This window comes from Spermophilus citellus, assembly GCF_964194105.1.
Source record: "Spermophilus citellus genome assembly, chromosome: 6".
NCBI lineage: Eukaryota > Metazoa > Chordata > Mammalia > Rodentia > Sciuridae > Spermophilus > Spermophilus citellus.
The window spans coordinates 110255464-110281375 of NC_138187.1; the positions used below are offsets into that span (position 1 = coordinate 110255464).

General features: G+C 42.6%; 1 protein-coding gene across 1 annotated transcript in view; it reads right to left on the reverse strand.

The window, feature by feature from the left end:
* Positions 1–1192: 1192 nt before the first annotated feature.
* Positions 1193–25912, reverse strand: part of LOC308651284 (kinesin-like protein KIF28P) — a gene marked incomplete at its 3' end in the record, with an annotated part of 81321 nt that continues 56601 nt past the window's right edge. The window contains exons 8-23 of the mRNA XM_081298207.1: positions 23586–23653; positions 21607–21698; positions 20041–20162; positions 18522–18612; positions 17754–17808; positions 15510–15633; positions 14343–14487; positions 12572–12690; positions 11915–12022; positions 10285–10559; positions 8502–8636; positions 7335–7501; positions 6978–7084; positions 6582–6729; positions 5883–6073; positions 1193–1348 (exon numbers count right to left, since the gene is read on the reverse strand). Of these exons, the coding sequence (XP_081154333.1) occupies positions 1193–1348; positions 5883–6073; positions 6582–6729; positions 6978–7084; positions 7335–7501; positions 8502–8636; positions 10285–10559; positions 11915–12022; positions 12572–12690; positions 14343–14487; positions 15510–15633; positions 17754–17808; positions 18522–18612; positions 20041–20162; positions 21607–21698; positions 23586–23653 (2103 nt within the window). The remainder of the gene's footprint in view (positions 1349–5882; positions 6074–6581; positions 6730–6977; positions 7085–7334; positions 7502–8501; positions 8637–10284; positions 10560–11914; positions 12023–12571; positions 12691–14342; positions 14488–15509; positions 15634–17753; positions 17809–18521; positions 18613–20040; positions 20163–21606; positions 21699–23585; positions 23654–25912) is intronic.

The window sequence follows — 25912 nt, forward strand, 5'->3', positions numbered from 1 at the left end:
AATGACAGAATTTCCCATTTCTCTAAGGGTGAATAGTATTCCATTGTGTATCTGTAACACATTTTAAAACTCCATCAGTAGGTAGATGAACATTTCAGTTCTTTCCATATTCTTACTATAATGAATAATGCTGCATTAAACATGGGCATTCGGGGCTGAGGCTGTGGCTTAGCGGTAGAGTGCCTGCCTAGCTTGTGCAAGGCACTGTGTTTGATCCTCAGCACCACATAAAAATAAATAAATAAATAGAATAAAGGTGTTGTGTCCAACTACAACTAAAAAAAATATTAAAAAAGGAAAAAAAAAAAAACATGGGCATGCAGATAGCTAGCTCTTCAACACACTGACTTCAGTTCTTTGGGATACATAGCCAGTAGTGGAATTGATGGATCATATGGTAATTCTCTTTTTTAGTTTTCTGAGGAACCTCCATACTGTTTTCAAAAATGGGTATACCAATTTACATTCCATCCAAGAAAAGAAGACAAATTCTTGGCAGTAGGACTGTCTACCCTAACTCAGAGAATTATTTTGAGAATTAAATGAGCTAACAGATGTTTAGTACTTAGATTAGTGCCTGGCAAATGGTAAGCACTATTCAGTCTCACCATCCTCATTACTATTGTTATTAGAAGTTTCCATTACCTCAGAATGGTAACTGGTAAGTATCACCATTCACCTCAGGTATCTCCCATTTCACCTCCTTTCTGCATATGAGTTCGTTTTCACCTTATTTAAACTCCAGTTGCTGGGTGTGGTGGGGCAAGCCTATATTTTCAGCATCTCGGAAGGCTGAGGCAGGAAGATCACAAGTTCAAAGTCAGCCTCAGCAACTTAAAGAGGCCTTAATTAACTTAGATTCTTTCTCAAAATAAAAAATTAAAAGGAATAAGGATATGACCCTGTAGTTAGGTGCCCCTGGGTTCAATCCCAAGTACCAAAAAACGTCTGATTGAAAGAAGTCTTTCTTTAAAATGGTAGAGTAAGGGGTTGGGGATTTAGCTTAGTGGCAAAGTGCTTGCCTAGCATGCACAAGGCCCTGGGTTCCGTCCTCAGCCCTGGGAGAAAAAAAGGATTAAAATGGTAGAGTAAGTTAAGTGGGAAATACAGAGGTTAGCTTAAGCCCATTAGCTACACCAAATGATCTTTACCACTAAAGTTTAAATGTTTGCAGTTTTCAGTTGTTGTATCCTCACTGTTTAGTATATAATAAATATTCTCTCTTCTTTTTCACTATAAGAGAAACGTCATTTTTCAGTTTCCATAAGCTGGATTCAAGCAGATCCCCCAGATCCTTTAACATCTGTGATTGTTGGTATACAAATGGTCGAAGCATTTGATCATCTTCCTAAAGAATAAGTGAAAGGAAAAAAAATGATAGTAGACTTCATATCATTAGAATAAAAAAATGTATGCATCTCATTGGGGTGCCCAGCAGTTTCTCCCTTTGGCCCAGAAAACTGCATTTGCAAGTGGCTTCCAGAGGCAGTAAGTTACTGGAAGCAACTGATTTGGAGAAGACTACCTGAATGGCCTGTAGTTACTGCCAATAGGGAAAACTGATGAGACAATCCCAACATTTCAGATTGGGATGCTATATATTAATACTATGGAAGTTCTGAGGTTTTGCAAAGGAAGTCATGGGCATGAGGGGTTCTCCCACTTGTAGGGATTTGCTGATGTATCCCCCATTCCATAGAAGCAGGTACTACTGAAATGGGATTCCAGATTGGCTGTGAGCTAAAGTACCAGTGACAAATGATGGAGGAGATGGGATTGGGACTTACTGAGCATGGAAATGCTCAGGGGGCAGTCTGTAATACAGCATTTTCTCTTAGTTTTTATTTTACTGATTAGTGAAATACCTGTTCAGATTTGCCCATTTTTCCCAATGAGTATTCCGTGTTGTCTTTGTCTTATTTTAAAAGTAATTGTTTAAATATTCTGAATACTAATGCTTGATAAATATGGAAATATTATGAATACTAATGCTTGATAAATATGGCTTAGCCAGCATGGTGGCACAGGCCTGTAATCCCAGCAACTTGGGAGGAATATTACAAGTTCAAATCCAGCCTCAGCAACTTAGTGAAACCCTCAGCAACTCATTTTGAGACTGACCTAAAATAAAATTTAAAAGGGCGAGGGGATGTAGCTCAGTGGTAAAGCATCCCTGGGTTTAATCCCTAATAAATAAATAAACAAATAAGGATTGATACTCAAGAAATTTGGATTATGAAGCATTTCAGATTTTGACTTTTCAAATTCAGGGTGCTCAATTGGTAAAACTATACAAATATTCCAAAATTCAAATTGTAATACAAGTTGTTTCTCTCAGGCTGAGGCTTACTTTTAAATTTCTGAATGACATCTTTCATCTAACCAGTTTTTCTTTTATTTTTTATTGGGAGGTTTGCAGACAAAAGAGGACCCAAAATGTGTGTGCACATTGAGTTACAGTGAGCACACCTTCTCGAGCAAGGGCCTGCTTTAGTCCTCTCACACTTACTTCCCTTCCCTCAGAAACAATCCATAGCCTGATCTTTGTGATAATCGTTTATCATTTTCTTGCCTTTCTGAACACTTTCACCACATAGAATGCATCCCTAAACAGTATGTTTTACTTGTCTTTAGACATTTATGGAATCATACTGGATGTCATCTTTTGTGACTTGAAGGTATCCATCACTTATTGGTGGTTGATATTCATCCTTGTTGTATGTGGCTATGATTTATTTTCACAGCACATTTTCTGCAGAATAGATGGTGCCATAATTTTCCCATTTTCTGTGAGTATACATTAGGGATGTGTCTGGTTTGGTACTATTATGGAAGATGCTGTTAAGAGGAGCCAGTACACATATGCAAGGTTTCCTGTAACCTTTCATAGCTGAGCCCTCATCTGAACCACAGAACAGAAAATCATTTGAGTAACTCTCAATTCTTTTTTTTTAAATATTCTTTTTAGTTGTAGATGGACACAATGATTTATTTTGTTTATTTATTTTATGTGGTGCTGGGGATCGAACCCAGGGCCCCACACATACTAAGCACGTGCTCTACCACTGAGCTATAATCCCGGCCCAGCTCTCAATTCTTTCAAGAAGGATATATAACTGGTGCCTCTTTAGATGGATAACAATTAATTTCTTACATCTATCAAATGACTTATTGCAGTAGGTTCTCAAACTATAGTTTAAGGCAGAATCACTGGGGCAGGGATGTTCAAACATCATTAGGCCTACTCTCAGAGATTCTGATTTAGTAGGTCTGGGGTAGCTACCAGAATCTGCATTTTTTAAAAATATTTTGTTTATGTATATATATTTTTAGTTATAGTTGGACACAATATCTTTATTTTTATGTGGTTCTGAGGATCTAACTCAGTGCCTCACACATGCAAGGCAGGCACTCTACCACTGAGCTATAGTTCCAGCCCTGGAATCTGCATTTTTAACAAGATTCCTGGTGATACTGAAGCTGCTAGTTAGGGGACCACACTCAGAATCTCTGCCTGAAAGAATTAGGGCTTACTTCTCTGCAGATCCATTTTCTTTCATAGAAAAAGAAAGAGTTGAATTACAGATTTCTTGGACATAGTATCTTCAACTTAATTAGTTAGGTAAGTGCCAAGTAATTTTTAAGTGATTATACACCTCCAACTATGCCCAATTTTCTGTTGTTTCATATCTGCATCGAATCTTGATGTGAGAATATTTAACTTTTGCTACTGTGGATAGTTTATAATGGTTATCAGTTAGCATTTCCCAATCTATTAATAAGCATAAGTACTTTTAAAAAAATTTATAGTGTAGATGGACAGCATGCCTTTATTTGTTTATTCTTTTGATGGACTAGAGTTCATGATTTAGTCAACTTTTCAGTCTCTCTTTAAAACTAGCTGGTTTTGTCATGCGTAAGAAATCCTTTTCCACTGTGAGATTATGAAGAGTCAAGGTTGTGCCTTTCACATGTGAGTCTTTAATTTGCACCTAAAATTGATTTAGAACTACATTTAGTTTCATTTTCTTCATCTGATTTTCTGTGTCAGAGATAAACAGCTTGAAAGGAGGAAAGGTTTATTCTGGCTCATGGTTTCAGAGGCTTCAGTCCATGGTCACTTGGCCCTGTTGCTTTGGGCCTGTCATGACACAGTACATCATGGCAAAAGAAGCATGTGGAAGAAAACTGGTCACCGCATGGTGGTTGGGAAGAGAAGAGAGAGGGGAAGGGGCCCGAGTCCCAATATCCCCTTCAAAGGCTCTCCCCTAGTGATCCAACTTCCTTCTATTAGCCTCACCTTCTAAGGGTTCCACCACCTCCCAGTGGCACCCATGCCATTAGCATCTGAGTCTTTGGGGAACAACCCAGAACCAAACCATAATACCACCTAAATTCCTAGTTCTCCAAACACTGTTTATGGAAAGGTCCATGCTGCACACTCATCTGCAGCTTCATCTCAGTCTATATCAAGTCTCTAGTACAGAATGGGCCTTCTGTTCTTTTCTTTTGTTGTCTTTATTTTACCAACACCTCACTATCTGGAAAATAAGGTGTTATCAGGCAGGACAAGTCATTCTACCTTCTTCTCAGCTCTTCATCTTGTCTTGGCTTTTCTTTCCATTTGCAATTCCATATAAATTATAGATCATTTTGTCAGGTTCCATTACATTTGCTTGGGATACATTGAATCTTGGGGAGAATTACAGACTTACAATAGCAATTCCCAAACCACGGAGACATAGCCTATTTCTCCATTTTGGGAGGTCATCTTTGACATTTCTAAACAAGTTTTAATTTTTTTTCATAGAAGTACTGCATATTTTATGTTAACTATCAGCCTAAGTATTTCATATATTTGATACAATTATAAATGGCATCAAAAATATATATGTATACATTATATCTATACAAATATATATATATATTTAAATATACTTGACTTTTATATTGATTTTATGACCAGCAATTGGGTAATTCTATTAATTTATGTATAAATTCTGTGGGGTTTTCTATTTATACAAGCATGCCATCTGGGAATGGTAATGGAGGCTGCACAGTATAATGCAGGGAGAAGAAAACTGTGGAGCTGCCCTGGCTGGGTTTGCATCGAGGCCCTGCTATTTACAATATATGTATCCTGAAACAAGTTACATAACGTCTCTTATGTCTTAGGTCCACAGCCATAAAATAAGGCTAATGGTAGTGGTTACAAGAATTTACTCAATAAATGTAAAATGCTTAGAAAGCGTTATATAAATATGTGCTAAAATTGCAAATCCTGTTTTCTCTTTCTAGTCTTTATACTTTGTATTTCTTGCCTTAATGCACTGGCTGGAACTTAAAGTACAGAAGTGCAATGGCTAGCATCCCTGACTTCTTCCTGATCTTAAAAGGGAAGCTGTCAGTAATTTACCACTTTGCCTGAGATCGCCTTTATCAAATTGAGGCATGTCCATTTTATTCTCGAGTTTGACAAGAATATTTGTCTTCATAGGATGCTAAATTTTTTTCACATGCTTTTCCATCTGTTGAAATAATCAGATTGTTTTTCTACTGTAATGTAATATTATAAGTTACATTTGATTTTATAATTATAAACAAAACTTGCATTTCTGGGATATTCTATATATTGTAAAGTGAATGAATAGCAATCCTACAGTGACCTTGGCTGTCTGGAACCAACCAGATGTGCACTAAAATAGAAAGCCCTGAGCAAAGGTGGATGGAGGCCTGAGAGAGCAGAGGACCATGCTTCTAAGGCCTTTACTTTCTCATCTGCTTAAACACACATGTCCTCAAGCTCAGGAAATGCATTTAAAGCAAATGTCTAAATTTAATGGAAATAGATTTCTTTTGTTCCCATGACTCTGGCTACTTACAGGAGGTTTATATTGCCAAAGTCTGAGAAATTGTCGTTTTGCTGTGTTCATGCTTTGGTAAAACACCTTGAGAGCTTTAGCAAACTCTTTGTCGCAGCTGGCTTGCTGAGTGCACATTTGATTAATCTCTCTGGCTGATGGCAGTTGTGATGTCATCTCAGTTATCTTCAGGGTACTGGAAGGCTTATGGGCTTGAGGAAGAAGAAAAGGTATTTATTCATTTATAGATATCTATACTTATTTATTTTGGTGGCATTCTTCTATATTTGCATTTATCAGCATATTTGTGGCACCAGTTTGAACCCATGCAAAGAAATCTTGCAAGGCAAAAGAAAAACAAAATGCCTGTTTTTTTATGATACAAAATATTAGTTAAAACATGAAAAAGTCCATGTCTAGCTGGGCAAAGTGGTGGGCACCTATAATCCCAGCTACATAAGAGGCTAAGGCAGGAGGATCACAAGTTTTAAGTCAGCCTTAGCAGCTTTTTATTTTGAGATTCTACCTCAAAATTTAAAAGTGGAGGAGGTCTGGGGGTATAGCTCAGTGGTGGAATACTTGCCTATCACATATGAGACTCTGGGTTCCATCCCTAGCACCCTAACAACAAAGGCCATGTCTTAAAAAAACCAAACACACATCTCAAATGTTGGAGCTTTGGAGATAAGCTCAACATCCACAACTGGAGAAGTCTGTCACCTTGTTGACCAGAATCAATTTTCTCCAGTGATTCCTTGAGAAGTATGTTTTCCTCTCTCAGGGCTCTGTTAATGTTTCTGAGCAGTTCCGTCTCCTGTTCTAACTTGAGCACTTTCAGATAAAGTTCCGATGTCTGATTTGATGCCATCTACAAAAGATATGTCATTTCAGCTTCTTACCTACAGATCTTTTGAGATTGGCAATTTTTTCTATCTCAGGTAAACCAGATGGAATGGGGAGGTGGTAAGCAGGATTTATAAGCCCCTTAAACTAAGGGTACTCAAGTACACCAGGAAAAGTTCTGTTAAGAGGAACAATACTGACGATCCTTAAATGGCTGTCACCTGATATTTTTCTAGTCACCTTTGATGCCCATTGTAATTTACATGTACACACCTGGCTTGTATCCTTCACATCGGAAATTTTCTTGGTATCTACCATGATGTGGCCTTCATCTGTGACCATGAAGTCCAGCTGAGAGCAGCTCAGTTCAGCACAGCCTTCTGTAGTGTGGTAGAGACACCATCAAAGAAAGGAAGTCTAAGTTGTCCAGCCCTAGTGTTGAGTGAAATGTTAAACCATGTGTTGTTAATGTTAAACCTGCTGGACTAGGACCCAGAGGCCCACGGGGAAAGATGACACTTGGCCACTGCCATAAAGACCCTGACTGCCTCCCTTTTCTACCTCTTCTGCAGCACTGGGCACACTGACATTATGTCCGATTGAACAGTGCACATGTGAAAGAGTAAGTACCTTGAAGGCCCCACAAATCAACAATGAGAGCATTTGTCTGTAAATAATTCAGAAACTCCTGAGATGCATTTAAGGCTGCAAATTGTACAATCTCTTCAATTTGGGGATTCACAATTTTCCATATGGGTTTAGTATATAAAGTTTTTGGAAGATCATAAATTCTATACCTGAAAAAAAGAATATAAAACATAATTTAAATCCAGAAAGGACACATTTGTAAAGGAAAGAATCAGATGAACCCAGACATATAACCCATGCATGAGTTAGATAAAGAGATAAATTATAATCTATGCTCATGATTGCGACCTCCAACATCTCAGTTGTTCTACATGGGTATTATCACAATGTGACTAATAAAAAAGGAAAAAGGATTTCAATAAATCCTTTCTACTTAGAGACTCTAAAATTGCTAATTTCCCATGTAGGGTGGTTGGTTGGTTTTTGTTCTTCAAAGTAACTCTTTATTACCTTATCTTTTATATCCTTTTCACCTAATGAGTTTGACCATATCTGATGCATCTGCCATACCATAATACAGTTCTTTTGTTTCCAATAAAAACATTTTACTTAAATAATACAGTTTTGAACGATATTCCTTCTATAAATGAAATTTTTGACTCAACTATTTCAGTTACATAAAAGGTTCAATACATAATGACCACAACCCAGTGACCTGGAGGGACATTTGGCTGGCTTCTCTGTTTAATAGGTAGGGGCAAACAGTCATTTTGAGGTTGAACAAACAGAAAGTTAAGAAAATTACATTATAAACTCATTTTTTTAATATTTATTTTTTGGTTGTAACTGGACACTATATCTTTATTTATTTATCTTTATGTGGTGCTGAGGATCAACCAGGGCCTCCCATGTGCTAGGCGAGCGAGCGTTCTACCGCTGAGCCACAATCCCAGCCCCTAAACTCATTTTTAAAACTTGAGGAAATGGGGCCGGAGTTGTGGCTCAGCAATGGAGTGCTCGCCTAACATGTGTGAGGCCCTGGGTTCGATCCTCAGCACCACATAAAGATAAATAAAATAAAGGTATGGTGTCCAAAAACAACTAAAAAGTAAATATTAAAAAAAAAAAGAAAACTTGAGGAAACACTCCTTCCCTCCAAAAGCCACACAGCAGGTAGCTTATGAAAGAAGCTATGGCACAGGCTAGTACCCCATTTGAATGCCCCGCTTTGCATCTTCCTTTAGCCACTTGACACCAAGGCACTGGACAATGTGAATCTGGAAATCCATCCTCTTGCCCAGCAGCTCACAAGGATCAATAACCACGTCCTCCTCACCATGTGCTCTACAAACAGAAGAGGTAGACATTGATCTCAGGTTAAGCAGGGTCCAAGCAAGTTGGCATTGTTAACTTCAGGCAGTAAAATAGAAAACTTAAAGAGAAAGCTAATTTCATTGAAGGAAGGCTAGTATTATTACCAACTGTAGAATTCATTCAAGAGACACTTAATAAGAGTCAACTCTAGGGCTGGGGTGGTGGCTCAGTGGTAGAATGCTTGCCTAGCAAGCATGAGGTACTGGGTTCCATCCTCAGCACCAAATAAAAACAAACTAATAACAGAAATAAATAAATTTTTTTAAAGAGTCAACTCTATACTGATGCTTTAAGGTCAGATATGGACCATTTCATGGAGATCACGGGGCTGGGGTGTAACTCAAGGCTTCAGCATTTGCCCACCATGAAGCTCTGGGTTCCATCCTCCAGCATCACAAAACAAAGCAAAAAGGAGCTCACAACCCAGAGAAGGGAGTATGAACCACTTCATTCAATGAATGCACACAGATGACAGTGCTACACTTCATTGAAAATTCAAGTATGTCCCCAGTAGGAAGAAGGGAAATGGCAGCTGGCTGCTGAGATTGCAGCCTCCTAAGTTGGCACTGGTGAATTCCTTGTAGTCTCAAGTACACCTCTGACCTACAAGGTCAGAGACTGATTCAGACAGCTTTCTAACAGGGACCTCTCACATCAGCCAAGCTCACAAAGTCTGACACCTATAAACTAGAATGCCACTTTATTGATTTGCAATATAACCATCAGGCAGCCTAGAAGGTCAAGGTAGCCAAGTGACCAGAATGTTTCTTGAGTCCCAGTTGGTCAGCCTGGACTCTTGGTCACAGAACCTTGAGGTTCTTTTACTCCTTTCTTGAGCTATTTTCCTCTTCAGAAATTGCATTGGGTGCTCTGAAGACATTGGCATCCAGACCAGGCCCCTCTGCCAGCCTCTTTGATTAGGATTACTTAAAAGCTTTTGTACAGACTGCCTAAGACCTAAAGAGAAACGACAGATGAGATATCCTAAGAAAACAATGAAAGATAGCATAGCAGAGTTTAGAACAGAACTGGTAGCCTGAAGCAAACTTATACCCATGGAAGTGTAGAAAACATCACAGAAAGCCAGAAATCTCTCTTCCTAACTTTGAAAAAAATGACCAAAGAAATAGGCCTCTATCTCAGAGAAGAAGGGGTAAACTAGAAGATCGCCTCTCTGCTTCTTACTCTAGGGAATCACCAGCAGGATGGGCCTACAGCATGGGAAAAGCATCCTATGTGGGTGGATACCAGACCTCACAGGTGCCAGGAGAGGGTTCATTGGCTTCTCTCCTGTGAGGGTCAACTCAGGACTTGATTTTTGTCCAAGTTTCCTTCTGCTACTCCTATCTCTTTATGGCATGTCTTTCTCATTCCTTTGGTTCCTCAGGGCAGTGCTGAGTTGTCTCAAATGCAGCTGGCATTTTAGGGAAGCTGATTTGGCTTCCATGGCAAAAATCATATTCCATGAGCCAAATCATAAATGCACGAGCTCATTCATTTGTCTCATGAATGACCCCTTCAGGTACCAAGTTGACTATCCTCTCAGGAGAACTTGGACTTGCTCTGAACTTTCTGTGACTGACCCAGACAGAACTAGGGAAGGGGAGGAGACACCCACTGTCCTGTTGGGGAGCAAGAGGCCATGTGGATGTGTAATACTGCCTCCTCCAGTCCATCACAGTTGAGAAACTCCACTTGCTCCTCGAACTTCATGCAGTAAGCAAGCGACTGAAGCCAGACATGAGCTGAGCCCAAGTGGATGACCTCGACAGGATCCCAGAAAGGGTCATCTTCTTGAGTCACGTGGCTGTCTTCTCCATCTAGAAAGCGCTGGTAAAGTTCCTCCATTAGGAATTTCCTATTGATAAATTTGGCTTTTGACCAAATCCACACCTGCGAACACAAAGTAGGTCACCAATATTTGGTTTCATCTACTGCTCCAACAGTTCATCCGCCTGATTTTTCTCAGCACGCTCCTTCCAGTGGGCTGATTTGGGGTACCCAAGACCACACACCACTCTGCAAACAGCTTTGGCGAGGCTCTTCAAGAATACCATATCCATGTTGGACCTGTTATTTAGGTATGCTTGAGTCACTTGAGCCCAGGAAATGACATAGAGGAGATGATGATGGAGTCAGAAAACAGACCCTCCCAGGAAAAATGAAGGTTTGTGGTTTGTGGTACCCAGAAGAATGGCCCTCAAAGATGCCCACATTCTAATCCCCGGATCCTATGAATGTGAACTGAGGGGAACTGAGGTTGCAGGTGGAATTAAGTCTGCTTATCATCTGAATTAAAATGAGGTTAGTGTGGATTATCCAGATAGGCCCCATGTACTCACAAGGGCCTTAAATGTGGAAGAGGGAGGCAGAAGAGAGAGGCAGAGAGAGATGTGGTGACCAAAACAGGGTCAGAGAGATATGATGTGGCTCATTTTGAAGATGGAGGAAGGTAGCCATGAGCCAAGGAATTCTGGTAGCCTCTAGAAGCTGGAAAAAGCCAACACATTTTCCCATTGAGCCTCAAGAACAAATTGGCCCTGCCCACACCTTGTTTGTAGTCCAGTGAGACCCCTGTTAGACTTCTAGCCTAGGGAACAATAAGGTAATATGTTTGGGTTTGTGAAAATTTATTACAGCATTAAGGGAAGATAAGCACACAGGAGTGTTTAGTCTATTAAAAAAAAAAGCCTAGAAGTGGCTCCACAGCAGAAGGGAGAGGAAAGAAAACCCCAAGTTTCTATAAAAGATCTACTGACAGCAATGTCAACACGGGAATGGATCAGTCCGTGGAGTAGGTGAATGGACTATTCCAGGGTCTTATGAAAGTGTGAATTTTATCATTGCTTCAGAATGGTAAATCTCCCTCTCTTACATGCACTTGCACACACACAAACGCACACACTTGCACATACATACACACAGACATGGACCCCATTACCAGCTGGATGAAATTTCAGGCTCCCTTATGGCATAAAGCTTTTGAGCCATGTTAAGCAAGAAGAAAGAATGTTCAGAGAGGGTGGTTAGGAAAGGTCCTGGGAATTGGCACTGTGTGGGAGAGAGACCCAGATGAGAGAACGTGGAGGAGGTGCCCTCAGAACTCCACTTATACTTGGAACACAGCTTGCCTCTTCACTGGGGTCTCTACTGATGGCTGCTGGTAAAACAAACAAAACCTGTATCCCTAGAAAAGGTCCTCAGAACCCTGTGGGAGACACACAGCTGCCCACAGATGCAGGCCTCACCTCATGAGTCCTTTGGTTGGTCACCTTCACCATGACCTCCTTTTGTAGGTCATAGCCCCTGGAATCTGATGATGCTAGGTTCTTCACCTTCAATTCCATGTTAAGTTCCTAGTAAAAGAAACACTTCATTTATCAGCCCACACCCCCTTTGCAATTTTCTTTTCATTCTTCCCACACTTGTTTTTTTTTTTTTTTTTTTTTTTTTTTAAAGAACATGGTTTGACTCTGTGCTTGAAATTCTTGCCAAGAGAAATGACAGAATACTGGAATTTCTCAACCACATCCTGGAACTAACTCTTAACAGTACTTACTAATGTGATTAAATCTTTTACAAGATTCCCACTGACTGGCATCTGTCACTGGAACTAACCCCAGCCAGGTCCTCTCTGTGGCACAACAATCATCAACATGCCAAAAGAGGCACTGGAACAATCAGGAGTAGGTGATTATGGCCATCAAGTGTTGGTCTGGGTGCTGGTGACCCTGATAGGACAGTTGTGGCTGGAATGGTGCTCAGGGTGGGGAGGAGTCACGGGTGTTAGGCTAGTTTCTGTTACTAGCTCACTGTGGGATCTTGGGGAAACCCCACATCTCTGTAGACCTCAAGGTTCTCTCTGGACCTGATACTGTACTGTGTTTGGGCTTTAAATAAATTACCTTCTTCAGTTCTTCACTCATTTGATTTGCTTCTGCAACCAATGGCATGAGTTTGATGTAGTCTTGGAAGACAGCCAGGACACTGGGGTCTGCTTGGCCATCTCCACTGCTCACAGCACCTTGTGAAAGCCAGAATGGAAAAGAAAATTTGTCGCTTTTCAGTGATAACTTTCCAGCCATGAATAAATGTGTATTTTCATTCACCCATTCATAGAGTTGGTCTTCTAAACCCAGGGATCTTGGCTGTACCATGGCAGGGGGCTCTCTGCCTCTAGTTCCCATTCCTGGTCTCAAGGCCCTTGATCCAAGGTAACTCCAAACTTTCCAGGCAGGGGCAAGTGCAGGGGTAAAATCTGGTTGGCTCAAGGAAAAGTCTGGGGATTTATCCAAGAGCTTCAGTGCACAGCAAGCAGGCTGTTCTTACTTGTGTTCTATTCAGGGGGTTTGTTTAACTTCATTGTGTCACTAGCCCTGTGCTGGGAAGGCAACTGGGCAGTCATTTACTGTGAACAAATCAATGAGTAGGTGGATTGTTCAGGCCTTGTTGGTTTGATTTTGGACAAAAACTTCAGCAAAAGAAGAACAAAGAGGTGAATTTCAATTTATTTTGCTAAAATTCGGATTAAAACACATTGGTGTAGAGAAAAGGGAGGAACTTTTGCATACAGGCAGTTGTAGCCCACTGCTCTCCATCTACTGTTTATTTTTATTTTTTAATTTTTATTTTTAGTTATATAGGTGGACACAATATCTTTATTTTATTTTTATGTGCTGCTGAGGATCGAACCCAGTGCCTCGTACATGCTAGGCAAGTGCTCTACCTCTGAGCCACAACCCCAGCCCCCCATCTGCTGTTTATTAAGATGGTTAAAGCATAGGTGACTTCTCTGGAAGGCCAGTACATTACAAAGACCTCAGTGGGTCCAGTCCATTCTGAGCACAGTGAATGGGCCTGGAGAGGGAGGCACAGGCAGGTGCTCAAGAGCCTCCATCTGAAGCCTGAAGAGAGATGAGCAGGCAGAAAGCAGAGCTTCTTCTCACTCACCTATGAGGAATCTGATTATTGCAGGGTAACAAGGGTAGGTTGAGCTGGGGAAAGGGAAATTTTTGTTCATTTGGTTTTGCTGTGTTGGAGATGGAACCAAGGGCATTATGCTGGACAAATGTTTTACATGGAGCTACACTCCAATCCCAGGAGATCTTTGATTTCCTTAACGCCAGGACCTAAATTTTTTTCCTCACTATTCCTGCAGACCAAGGCTCCCAACCAACATCTCTAACTACTGGGGCACAGGTTCTGTAGGCCCAGCAGGCCCCTGGGTGGAGCTAAATATCATTAGTTGGCTTCAGTAACCAGAAATCTTATTTCAGCTTTCTGTTGTTCTTTTGCTATATATTTACCATTCTCTCTCTCTCAATGTTTTTTAGTTGTAGATGGACACAATATCTTTATTTATTTTTATGTGGTGCTGAGGATCGAACCCAGTGCCTCACACATGCTAGGCAAGTGCTCTACCACTGAGCCACAACCCCAGCCCACACACCATTCTCTTTATAGCCCTTTGAATGGTCTGTACCCTTATTCCTGAGTTTAATGAATTAAATCTTTGACATGGACTCACTCTATATTTATATGGAAATGGTATTTTTAACAAGGTACATTACTCTGACCCAATAAAAGATGACTGTCTTAAGGAAAGCACACAGTGAAACAGTTGCTTTCAGATCAGCTCATGGAAGATGCCAAAAGTTGGATCCAGGAGCCACTTACCAAGCTTGTCCATGCTTACTCCCTCCGCAGCTGCCCTCTCCAGCTGGAAAAAGTCATAGTCAAATCTGCTCAAGTCCTCACTGCCTCGCTCTGAAGGAAATCCAATGTAGAGGTAGGCACTGTTGGACCCCAGAATAATGCGGTCCTAGGGAGGAAACACAGGCTCAGGGGAAGAGTGCTGCCTTCACCGCAGCCTGAGATCAGAAGGCAAGAGTCATACTGCTTCAGGAGGAGCCATGGCCCCATGGCCCTTGTACTAGAGTGATCTGAGAAAAATTTTGCCCTTGAAAATCCCCCAAACAGGGAGGAAACTCATATTGGAGGAGGAAAGGCGTCATCTTGCTTTCATCAGCAGAAGAGCGCTACCTCCCTGCCAGGCCCAGGAGAATCAATGGAAAACAGACCCCACCCTTCCCTTGTAAGACTTAAGGAAAAACTGAGTACTCATAAACTGTCCAGGGGCTTCTACACAATGTCCAATGGGTCTAATTCAGACTGGGGATTACAAAAATCCTCTTGGAAGATGGAATTTTAAAGTTGAGACTTCATGTGTGAGATGTTTGGGTGAGGCAGAGATGGCTACTGCTGAGCCAATCAAAGAGAGGTCAGCAAGATTGGGGCAGATGTGCAGGACAGTGAGGTCTGAGGAAGCTGGGGCAGGGACAGCTCACGCAGGAGTCCTAAGGGAGATCACTAAAGGATTTCCAGGAGGAAGCAACCAAACTCTGCTACCAATCTGAAAGGGTCTGTAGCTAATGGGTAGAGGACAGATTGGAGAGGGGAGAGAAAAAAGAAACTATAGGAGCTACTGTGGTGGTAGAGCCTCTGCCTAGAATGGTGGGGAGGAGATGAAGAGGGACCAGTGTTTGCCAGAGGCTGTATGTTAAAAAAAAAAAAAATCTCAAATGTCAGAACTGTAAGAGATCCTGGGACTTATTCAGCTCAGTCCTTGTTTTATAGATGAAATCCAGAGAAGTGCAGTGACTTACCCAAGAACAACACATAGTGAGGTAGGGCCAGACCTGTCACTCTGGAAACCATGCCCAAGTACTTACCACGAAGCAGTAGCAGAAGCCACAAGGTGAGATGCACCCAGCTCTACCCAGAGCCCCTCAGCTAGCTCTCAGGTAGGACTTAGAAACTTCCGTGACCCAGGAGGAAATTTACCAAATGCTGTAGCTTTGTCCTGGAAGTGATGGGCACCCCATTCACAACAACCTTGCATTTCCTGTATGGAGTGACTGTCACTTTACCATCCACGTTCGTAAAGGAAGCATGTTCATCTGAAATTCTATGAAGGCAAGAGTGTGTCTCAGTCATCCAGTGGATTTCAATTTTAGTGAACAGTGAGGTTGTTCTCTCATTTGCACAATACCCAAAGTATTTATCAAGGCTTCCTCAGGACTGTGGCTCAAGGGAAGTGGGAATAGAGGGAAGGGCCCTTCCTTAAGGAAGTGGCAGACAGCAAAGCAGCTATTTTATTAACAGAAACAAGCCCCAGCTGAGGGCCTAGAGCTGCAAGTCACCTACAGACACAGAGATCAGCATAGTCCTCAAAAGCACACAGGCCAGTGTGCGTAGGGACTGGGGGTGGGGAGTTGGAGGTGGGGGTGGAGTGGGGGTGGAGAGTAGGAAGTGGGGGTGGGGGAGGAGGATTGAAAACAGAAATGTTTCAGCAGCCAAGATATGGAATCATCCTAGGTACCCATCGACAAATGAACAGATTAAGAAAAAGTGGGGGCTGCAGTTATAGCTCCATGGCAGAGCGCCTGCCTAGCATGTGTGAGGCACTGGGTTCAATCCTCAGCACCACATAAAATAAATAAATAATATAAAGGTAAAAAAGAAAAGAATAAGTGGTAAATACATACCAGGGACTATTATTCACATCATTTGCAGTAATGTGGTTGGAACTGGAGGACATTCTATTTAGTAAAATATGACAGGCACAGAAAAGACCACATGTTCTCTCACTTATGTGAAAGCTAAAAGGCTGATCTCAAAAAAGTGTGAAATAGTGGTTACGAGAGTCTGGGAAGAGTGCCAAGGAGGGAGGGATGGAGCGAGGACGGTTAGTGGGGCACAATTTGATAAGAGGAATAACTTCTAATGGCCAGTAGCCCAGTAGGATAATGAAGGTGGACAACAACTAATAGAATATTTCAAAATAGCTAGAAAAGAGGATTTTTAATGTTTACAACAAATATATGGCTGAGGTGAAAGATATTTCAATTAGCCTGAGCTGATCATTACCCATTATATACACATACTGCAATGTCACCCTGTATTCAATAAATATGTACAATTATTGTGTCAAAAACAATTTTAAAGAAATTTCAGAAGAGACACTTAGGAGGGTGACTTCAAAATACATATGTACAGGTAAGTGTAAATCTGTTTCTGGGCCTTTATCCATACTAATCCAGACTTTATGTGACAAAACTTGGGGCTGGGTATCTGAGGCTGAATGTTCCGGATGCAGAGACACATGGCCCAGTCCACATCCCTTGTTTGCATGGGGCCAAGGGGTCTTGTGGGGAAGGTTTTGACTTCAGCTCATCGGTGGAATTCAGCCATTTGCAGACCTGTGTATTGGACTAAGGAGGAGGGCTACAAAGAAAGAGGAGGGAAATCCCCAGGAAGAAGCCCAGAGATGGCTGGTGGTACAGGTGAGGTGGTGCCAACAGGTCAGCACCCCCTAAACTTGTCTCACAGGGTCCATGTGCTTTGCTCAGGAGGGCTGAGGGACTTTGGGAGCACTGGCCAGGGAGACCTCTTTCTGACTGCTGGCTGAGGCCTGTGGGCAGTTGGAACACAGTGGTTCTAGAAATAGGAGAGAACCCCAATGTGGCCATCCAACCAGAGAGGCCACAGAACTTGGGGACAGTTCTGATTGCATAAACTCATTCTAGGGTTTTTGCACACACAGGCTTTGGCAGGGGTTTCCTGAAGCATTCCTTAGGGACAGGAGCACCCCCAAACTCTGGGCTTTCCATTTGTCCAGTGGGTGAAGGCTCTAAGCATTGAGATCTGAAGATGTGTTTATCTGTGGAGATGAGACTTGGCCTTCCAACTCTGTTTCCTGGTGGGATCTTATTTCAGTGTATGAAGAATTATTATACAAGATCTAGCCACTGACACCCCCTTTTTTTTATCAAGAGTAGAGCCAGGGAAAGAGAGCACAGCACAGTGGATTTCAGTGAGAGAACTCAACCTCCCAGTGACTTTCTTACATGGGTGTTGGAGTGTTCCTGCAGGGAAGTCTGGGAAATCCCTTGTTCCAGCTTATCCAGCAGGACTGGGGGCCTGGCCATAACCAGAAGACCTTCAGGAATCTCCTCTGGATTTAGATGTCCAGATTCTTTAATGCTCAACATTGGAGAACATTGATGCCAATGCACAGAAACTTACCCCAAGCCTTGAAGAGTGATAGCATTCGAAGCAGCTTGACCAGCAACACATGAACCTAAAAAAACAATAGCTTGTTTGCAAAAATTGTCTGAATTTGACCCTAATGAAGTAACATGTTTGATGTTTTGCATGTGACATTTTCTCTCCAGTAGGATAATGTGAAAGGATTTTTCAACCAGGGTTGTCAATCATAATGATCCTTGGACATGACTTGTTTTATGGATAGTTGTTTTACTTTCTACCCATTTTGGGTGAGATTCCTGACTTTTTGAAATTTCCACCTTTTCTGTGGTCACTAAGTCTTGGTCTTAGAAGATGCACTGAAGCCTGGCATGAAGCTCTGTTTCTATCTAGTGACTGGCCACCCCATGGGACAAGCAGAAGGTGTCACCTTCAGCTTCTGGGTGAGCCTGGCCTCAGCTCCCCACCACATCCTGCATGGAGCCTACACACCTGTCTTGGGTATGCACAGCAGCCATGGAGGAGAAAGCCAGGGGCACCCCAACCTTGGGTGTGGTATTCCAATTATTCAGTGTTTGGGTTGAAGAGACATTTCAAGGGCTGCCATCTCCCCAGAAACCACTAAATAAAAATGTGGTGATAAGAACCTGCCTAGAGCAGCTTAAAATGGTGAATTTTATGTTATATGTATTACACCACAATTGAAAAATCCAAAAAAAAAAAAAAAGAGAGAGAAAGGAAATAAGGAAAGAAACAGAAAGAACATACACCTCAGGGCAAGAAGCAAAACAGGTGGAGAGCACTTACCTGTGTGAATGAAGTACTTCAGGACCCCCGTGAGCTGTGGGTCCTCGTTGACGTTGAGAAGGTGAGGAAGGGTCTTCACCATCTGCCGCTCCTAAAGGAGAAATGGGGAGGGTCCCCGTCACCAGACAGAAATGCTCCTTTTCCATTCATTTCTCCCCATCTTGTCAAACTGACTCCTAAAAGAGGAAGGCTGAGCCTGTGGTGCATTGCTGACTACAGGAGTGAGGTTAGCTGTCAGCCTGAGTGCTTCTGGACAGGAGTGTTCCAAGGCACAGCTGGCCTCTGACCCTGTCCTTCCCAACCAGGCTCCAATTTTTAAGCACCAGGCTCCAATCCCAGCATATGCATGTGCGCAAATTCTCCCCAAACTCCCTTCAGCTGCCCAGGCATTGGCCCCTCCCACCTTGACTTCTTCCCCCACCATTTCTTTCAGGTCCCTAAAGTCCTCCAACTCCCTGTTCCCAGTGTGATGACCCTTCCCTGAGTCTCCACGAAAGCTCTCACTCTCCTCAGTCCAGGAAGCTGGTGAATTGATCATCAACTGTCAATGGCAGAAAAGGGCATATTGCAACAACCCTAAGTGCATTTCATTCTTTAATACCAATACTGACTGTTGTTACGGTGATAGAAGATTGACTATCAGGAAGAAGTGAAATCAACTCGGCCCGACCAAAGAAAACTTTTAAATCTGCAAATCCTTTCTCATTAAGAGTAAAGAGAATGAAAATCTGTCCAATTGTTACTCTTCAGACAGAACACAAAATCCTCTATTCCTGCACTCTGGATCCTACTAGACCCAAGAGTTGGATGCCCTTCCACCCCTTGCACAGGATGTTTCTTTAATAGGGCTTCTGGCTGTGCCCTAGTTATGCTGGCACCTTTAGAATCCTTGGTCCCTAACTTGATCTGGCTTCCTGAAGTCACAGAGCCCTACCTGACTCCTCTTTCACTGTCTGGGGCTTATTCTAGACTACATGAGTCTTCCTGAGTCCAGGCTGGGCTCTCCCTCCACTTCCAAATATTCCAGGTCTGACTCCGGTCTTTGGGGTTTGCCCAGAGCCTTGTGGCTGTGGGGAGTAAGGTCGTGGTGGAGGTGGCAGTGGGGAGTAGAGGTGAAGAAGGCATCTCTCTCACCAGGGGACAAGACTGACATCACAGCATCACAGCCCAGGGGCTAGGGTGTAGCTCAATCCGAGGATACTTGCCTAGCATTTGCAAAGCCTAGGTTCCAATCCCTAGGGTGTGCATGTGGGCAAATTCTCCCCAAACTCTGATTACCAACAGCCTTGAATTCTATCCCCAGCCTCACTCTGTATGCATCAAGGCCTCTCTGCCTCCTTTCCTTTCATGCCCTGCCACTCTTCCCCGAGCTCTTGCCAAGAATAATATAAGTCTTAGGTCATATGTTACATCTTACACATTCATTAAATCACTAATTCATTGCCCCCCCACCCCAATCTGGGGATTGACAATAGCCCAGACAGCACTGCATCGGGGGCAGGGCTGAGCTGGGCCTAACCTGGGCAATGGCTGCATACTGCTGCTCCCATTCTCTCCGCGCCTGCTCCAACAGGTGTGCCCAGGTTTCCTGAACAGACTGAGTCCCCAGCTGGTGATCTGCCAGGAAACAGGCTGACTGCTCTGGAAGGAGGGAGGGATTTTAAGCACCAGGTCTACAGTGTCAAAGTGAGGCTTAGAGTAACTAAGTATGTTTCACTGGGTTCTCAGTGACAACAGGGGACTCCCAGCAAGAGTAGAAAGTAAAGCTGCACTTCTGTGTGAAGAGCTCATTGGCTAAATCCTACACTGCATAGCATCTGGACTAACTCAAAGGCATTAGAGCAAGAAGGTCCTCCCAAGAGAGGCACAGGCTCAGGATTCTATCTGCTATTTATATAGGCCTGTGGGGGTGTTTCCTTTTATACTACCATAGCAGCAAGTCCCATAAGGCCAGGAGACTGAGGAAGAAGCATATGTTTATCTTAGGTTGTTTTCCATGTATTTTGTGTCTGTTCATATGAACAATGGGAATTAGTTACTACAGGTAGGCTCATTCAGTTTTTGTTTTAGTGATTCATGCTAACCAGGGCCACGTGTGAACCAGCCGCATGTACTGACTCCAATCTAGAAAGGACTTTTGTTGAGGTGGAATCCGTAGTGAGCCAGTCCGTGGAAGGGCAGGATGGTGACTGTTAGGGAGCACTGAGCACAGAAAGTGTTGGATTTTTTGATATTGCTGGGTTGATGCTGAACACCATACTGATTGTATTTCTCCAGTTTTCTACCTTACTTTTATTATCCATCACATTTTAAATCATTAAGGGCATAAAATGATACATGTCTTCATGCTGCCAAACTGAAAACTGAGACCTTAAAGCCGTGGTTCTTGATAGTTACACATTAGAATCACCTGGGGGGCGGGCACTTTGAAAATGACAGCTCCCTCACCCAACAGAGCCCAATCATTTGGTGACTGGCGTGCAGCAGTTGAGGCTGGGCACTGAATTAGAAGAGGTGGGCTGCTGCTAATGCTTCCTGGGCTTCTGGCCTCACTTAAATGCATGAAATGTCAAATGATCACCTTTTAAACCTGGCAAGGAACGTAGTATCCTCGCAGAAATAATGGACTCAAAATTAAAATGACAATTTTAAAAGGGCAGGGTCATTATTTCTTTAAACTGTGAGTCTCCATTGATCTCAAAATATAGTTGGGTTGCAGGCTGGGGTTGTGGCTCAGTGGTACAGCACTCGCCTAGCATGTGTGAGGCACTGGGTTTGATTGTCAGCACCGCATAAAAATAAAATAAAGGTCCATCAACAACTAATATATGTATAATATGTGTGTGTGTGTGTGTGTGTGTGTGTGTGTGTGTGTAAAGGTTGAACCAAAATATCCTAAATAAAGTTCTGGAGGGCTCCTCCCCCCACCTGCCCACATCCTCCCCTCAGATCCTCCCCAGACCCCTCCCCAGGCCCAGCACACCTGCCTCTCCCTCCCTTTAGCCCCAATCCCTTGGGCATCAGCCAGCTCAGGCTCGTCTTCTTGCTCCAGTGTGGACTGAGCATGCCTCCTGGCTCACTTTACCTGCAGCTCCAGCGTTTCCACATCCAAGCAGTGTCTTGGTCTCTGCTCTTGACCAGGTGTTGACCACAGCGTTGTTCCGAACCTTTTTAGCCCTTTCGTGTGTAAAGATGAACACATTCTCAGGCCCCTTTGCTGCCCAAGCAGCACCACCACTGGACCTGGGGCAGCAGCAGGTGTGCTCAGATCCCGTTCACCCCCTGGTGACTATAGATTCCAGCATGTTCTGTCCCAAAAAACCATTAAGACCCAAAGTGACTTCAGTAAACTGCATGGTTTTAATAAACATGTACAGCTGAGCCATGGCTGGGTGCCCAGTCCCTGGGTGTCCTTGGGCCTCAACACATTTGGTTAATTTAAGAATCTGTTCAATCAAGGTCGCAGCTGCTAAAATAACTAAAACCCTGGAGGCTGTCAGAGGCTGCTCTGCCGTGTGCCCCAGGTTAGGAGGGGCTTAAGTTTTCTGGTTCATTCCCCTCCAGTGCCACCAGAGAAAACAGGAAATGCTTCAAATATTACATTCAAGCATGACTTTGTTCTTTATCTGAAATTCAGTTTTAACTGAGCATCTTGTATTGTGTATGCTCACACACTATGGCTCTAACCCAGGGGCCTGTGCGTGCAAAGCTTGCACTTTACCACTGAGCTACACCCCCAGGTAGCATCTTGTATTTTTGTTTGCTCAAACTGGCAATCTTACTCCCTTCTTCTTACACAAAGAGATTGAAATACAGAGTTACAACCAGACTTGCCCAACTCACAGAATCTGTGGCAGATATGGGATCAGAGTTCAGGACTCTGGTTACTGTTTTTCCCTTTTTTTCTGCACCATGTAGCCTCTCACATAAAAACTGCTGGCAACAGATTTGCATCTGATCATCAGGGAGAACATTCTAGATGCTGCTAAAGCCAAAATTTGACTAAAGATCTGAGACTGCAGATACAGGAAGAAAATGTCTAATGATAAATTGATGTTGAGGCCCAGCAATGAAGAATGGGAATGAAAGTGTTTTTCATTCAAATCCAAGGGCTCCCTCATTGAGAAGAAGACCCAAGGGAACACTAGAAGGAGAGGTAATTACTTGGCGGCATAATCATAACTACAATTTTGAGTAGGGTTTTTTGGCCGCATTGGTAACTGAACCCAAAAGTACTCTACCATTGAGCTACATTCCCAGCCCTTTTTATTTTTCATTTTGAGACAGGGTCTCACAAGTGGCCTAGGCTGGTCTTGAACTTGTAATTTTCCTGTCTTAGCCTCCTGAGTCACTGTAATTACAGGTGTGCACCATTTTCACACCCAGCTATAATTATAGTTTTTTTTAATATTTATTTTTCAGTTTTCAGTGGACACAACATCTTTATTTTATTTTATGTGGTGCTGAGGATCGAACCCAGCGCCCCACGCATGCCAGGCGAGTGCGTTACTGCTTGAGCCACATCCCCAGCCCCTAATTATAGTTTTTGAGCATTGCTTATATGCCAGGAAGAGCTTTACCAGGAATGGTTCATACATGATCACATGTGGTCTCCACCCCCACACTGTGAAGGAGTGTTGACACATTCAAACTGTTGGGAACCTACAGAGTTGTCTCGTACAGAGCTCATCCTCATTTATTAATAGCACAAAAATCCCCTGCCTGGCACTGTTCTCTCCCCATGTAGGAGAAATCTGTGAACAGCCATGCTATTTGGCAGGAAACTACAGGGAGACAGATAACATTCAGATTGGCATCCATGCTGTTCCCATCTGAGCCACACCTCCTCTCCCATCCTGACTTGAGTGACACAATGACACTCTGAACTTTCAGGTCCCAATTCTTTCTCATTTGTTTTATTTCTTTTCATTTCCTCTCTTACAAATTGTTTGTTCTCCTTTCCCTGAAGTCCCACCCCCAACATGCCAATTAGAAGAGGACTGGAAGAAGTTACTAGATCTAGAATCTAGAATCCCTATGACTAATAAATATTCATAAACATACCTTTCAGCATATCTTAATGTTGATAGAGTTTCCTCATAACAGATGTCAGCTGGACTTATGGCTGCAATCTGTAACAACATCCCTTGAAGATTTTGTTATGTATATAGAGGTTTATTATCATCGATATTATTAAAACAGTTAACATTCACACAACAGTTTTGCATCTTACAATTTACATTATTGTTCAGATTTGACCACTCCAAAAACTAGGCTTTGAGAAAAATAATACAGCCAAGGTCACCCAGATCAGAACTGGCAGGACTGGCGTTTGAACCCACTCGTGACTAACCCCTGTGCTGCCGACCTCAGAACCACACTGCTCTCACCATGGAATACCCAGGAATTTTCTCAAGGTTTGAATGATTGTTGAAAGCATTTCGAGATCACTAGGATTTGCCTGTCCCTGTGAGATGATAGGGACAAAGGGCTAATGCAAGCCTAGTCTTGGCTCACAGCCAGACAGACATTCAAAGTTCCCACTTTCACTCCCCATTTATCCATCCTGAAGACGCACCCTGAAGCCAGGGTACTTTCACTTAATTCATCAGGGCAATGATGCCAACAGAAAATGCCCTCACAGGGCCAAGTGCACCTAAAGCCACTAACATTCCTAAACCCCAGCCCATTCCTGCAAGCACTCCAAAAAACGAGTTCCTGCTTGTTTCAGGGAGCCAGCCTGACATTTTCTTGTTGGAGCTGGAGCTGTATCTCCCTGCCTAAGTTGTGGATCCCAAAAGGCCTACATATTCATATGTGTGACTCAGTTTCATTTCTATTGACAGCAAGACAAAATTCCCAGTGGGCAGCATCACACAAACAGCCATTTTTGTATGGTTTCAAGTCTGGCTATTGACTTTGGTTTAATTGTTCTAGAATTTGGAAAATACTTTTCATTTTGACGATTTGGAGATAGGTGCTGTCACTGAGGGTGACCACAGAGACAGAACATAGTCTGAGGACCTGGAAGCTCAGGATCCAGAGCATTAAGAGACTGGTGAATAATCCTGTATAGTTTATCTTTATAGCTTGTGTGTGTATGTTACCGGAGATTAAGCCCAGGGTCTTGCACACGTAAGGCAAGTGCTCTATCCCTGAGCTACATTCCCAGCCCTTTTTGTTTTTGAGTTGAAAAACAGGGATTTGCTAAATTGCAGAGGCTAGCCTTGAACTTGCAGTTCTTGGAGTATTAACTCACCTGGGAGATTTAAGGACTGATTTCTTTCTTTCTTTATCTTTTTCTTTTCTTTCTTTTTTTTTTCTTTTTTTTTTTTTTTTTTTTTTTGATACTTGGGATTGACTCTGGGGATGCTTACCTCCACAGTCCTTTTTATTTTTTAAATATATATTTATTTATTTTTTGGTCCTGGGCACTGAACCCAGGAGTGCTTTACCACTGAGCTACACTCCCAGCCTTTTTTATTTTGAGACAAGAGGCTCCTTTAATTGTTCCGGTTGGCCTCCAACTTGTGATTCTCCTTCTCAGCCTCCTGAGTCTCTGAGATTACAGGTGCACACCACTGCACCTGGAAAAGTTATAGCGTTTAAAGCGGGTTCATTTGTATCACCTCATTTAACCATCACAGCACTATTCTCTGGTGGCTATTGTTATTTTCTCCACTTTAGACATGAAAGAAATGAGGTTTTAGGATATCCATGCTGCAAATGGGACTGGTACCATGGAGAGTTTAGAGCTTAGAGGTGGACCTTTCAGATTCTGTGTTTTATTTGCTTCCTGAGATGATCAATGACCACCTCTCACCTCCTCCTCCCACACTATAATGGAGAAAGTAGGTGTGGCTCCGTGGACGAGGCCAGGGTTCCATCCCCAACCCTAAAACAAACAAACCTCACTGTGATACCTTCAGACAGTCTTTGTGTCCTTATAAACGGTGCAGATCTAACCTTGAAGATCTGCACATGTAGACGTCGTCCTGTTGGTCTCATTCTCAGGAAATTTTGTACACACAGATGTGTTGAATTTTAGTTTGCAGTCAACATTCAGAGGATGTCTTATGTCTTTGGTTTTTGTTTTCCTTTGTATTTTTGCAGTGCTGGGGATTGAACACCAGGGCTTGGACATGCTAGATGAGCACTCTTCCCCTGAGCAACATCCCCAGCTTCTATGTACATTGTCTTATTCTAGGTTCTTGGAGGATGTCCCATTGAGGCCCACAGGTAACTGGTAACTAGAAAATCATTAAAATTAAATATTTAAAATTAGATAAGGGCTGAGGGTGTAGCCTAGTGACATAGCACTTGCCTAGCACATGAGACCCTGGGTTCTACTTCCCAGTCCTGCAAAAAAAAAAAAAAAAAAAAAAAAAAAA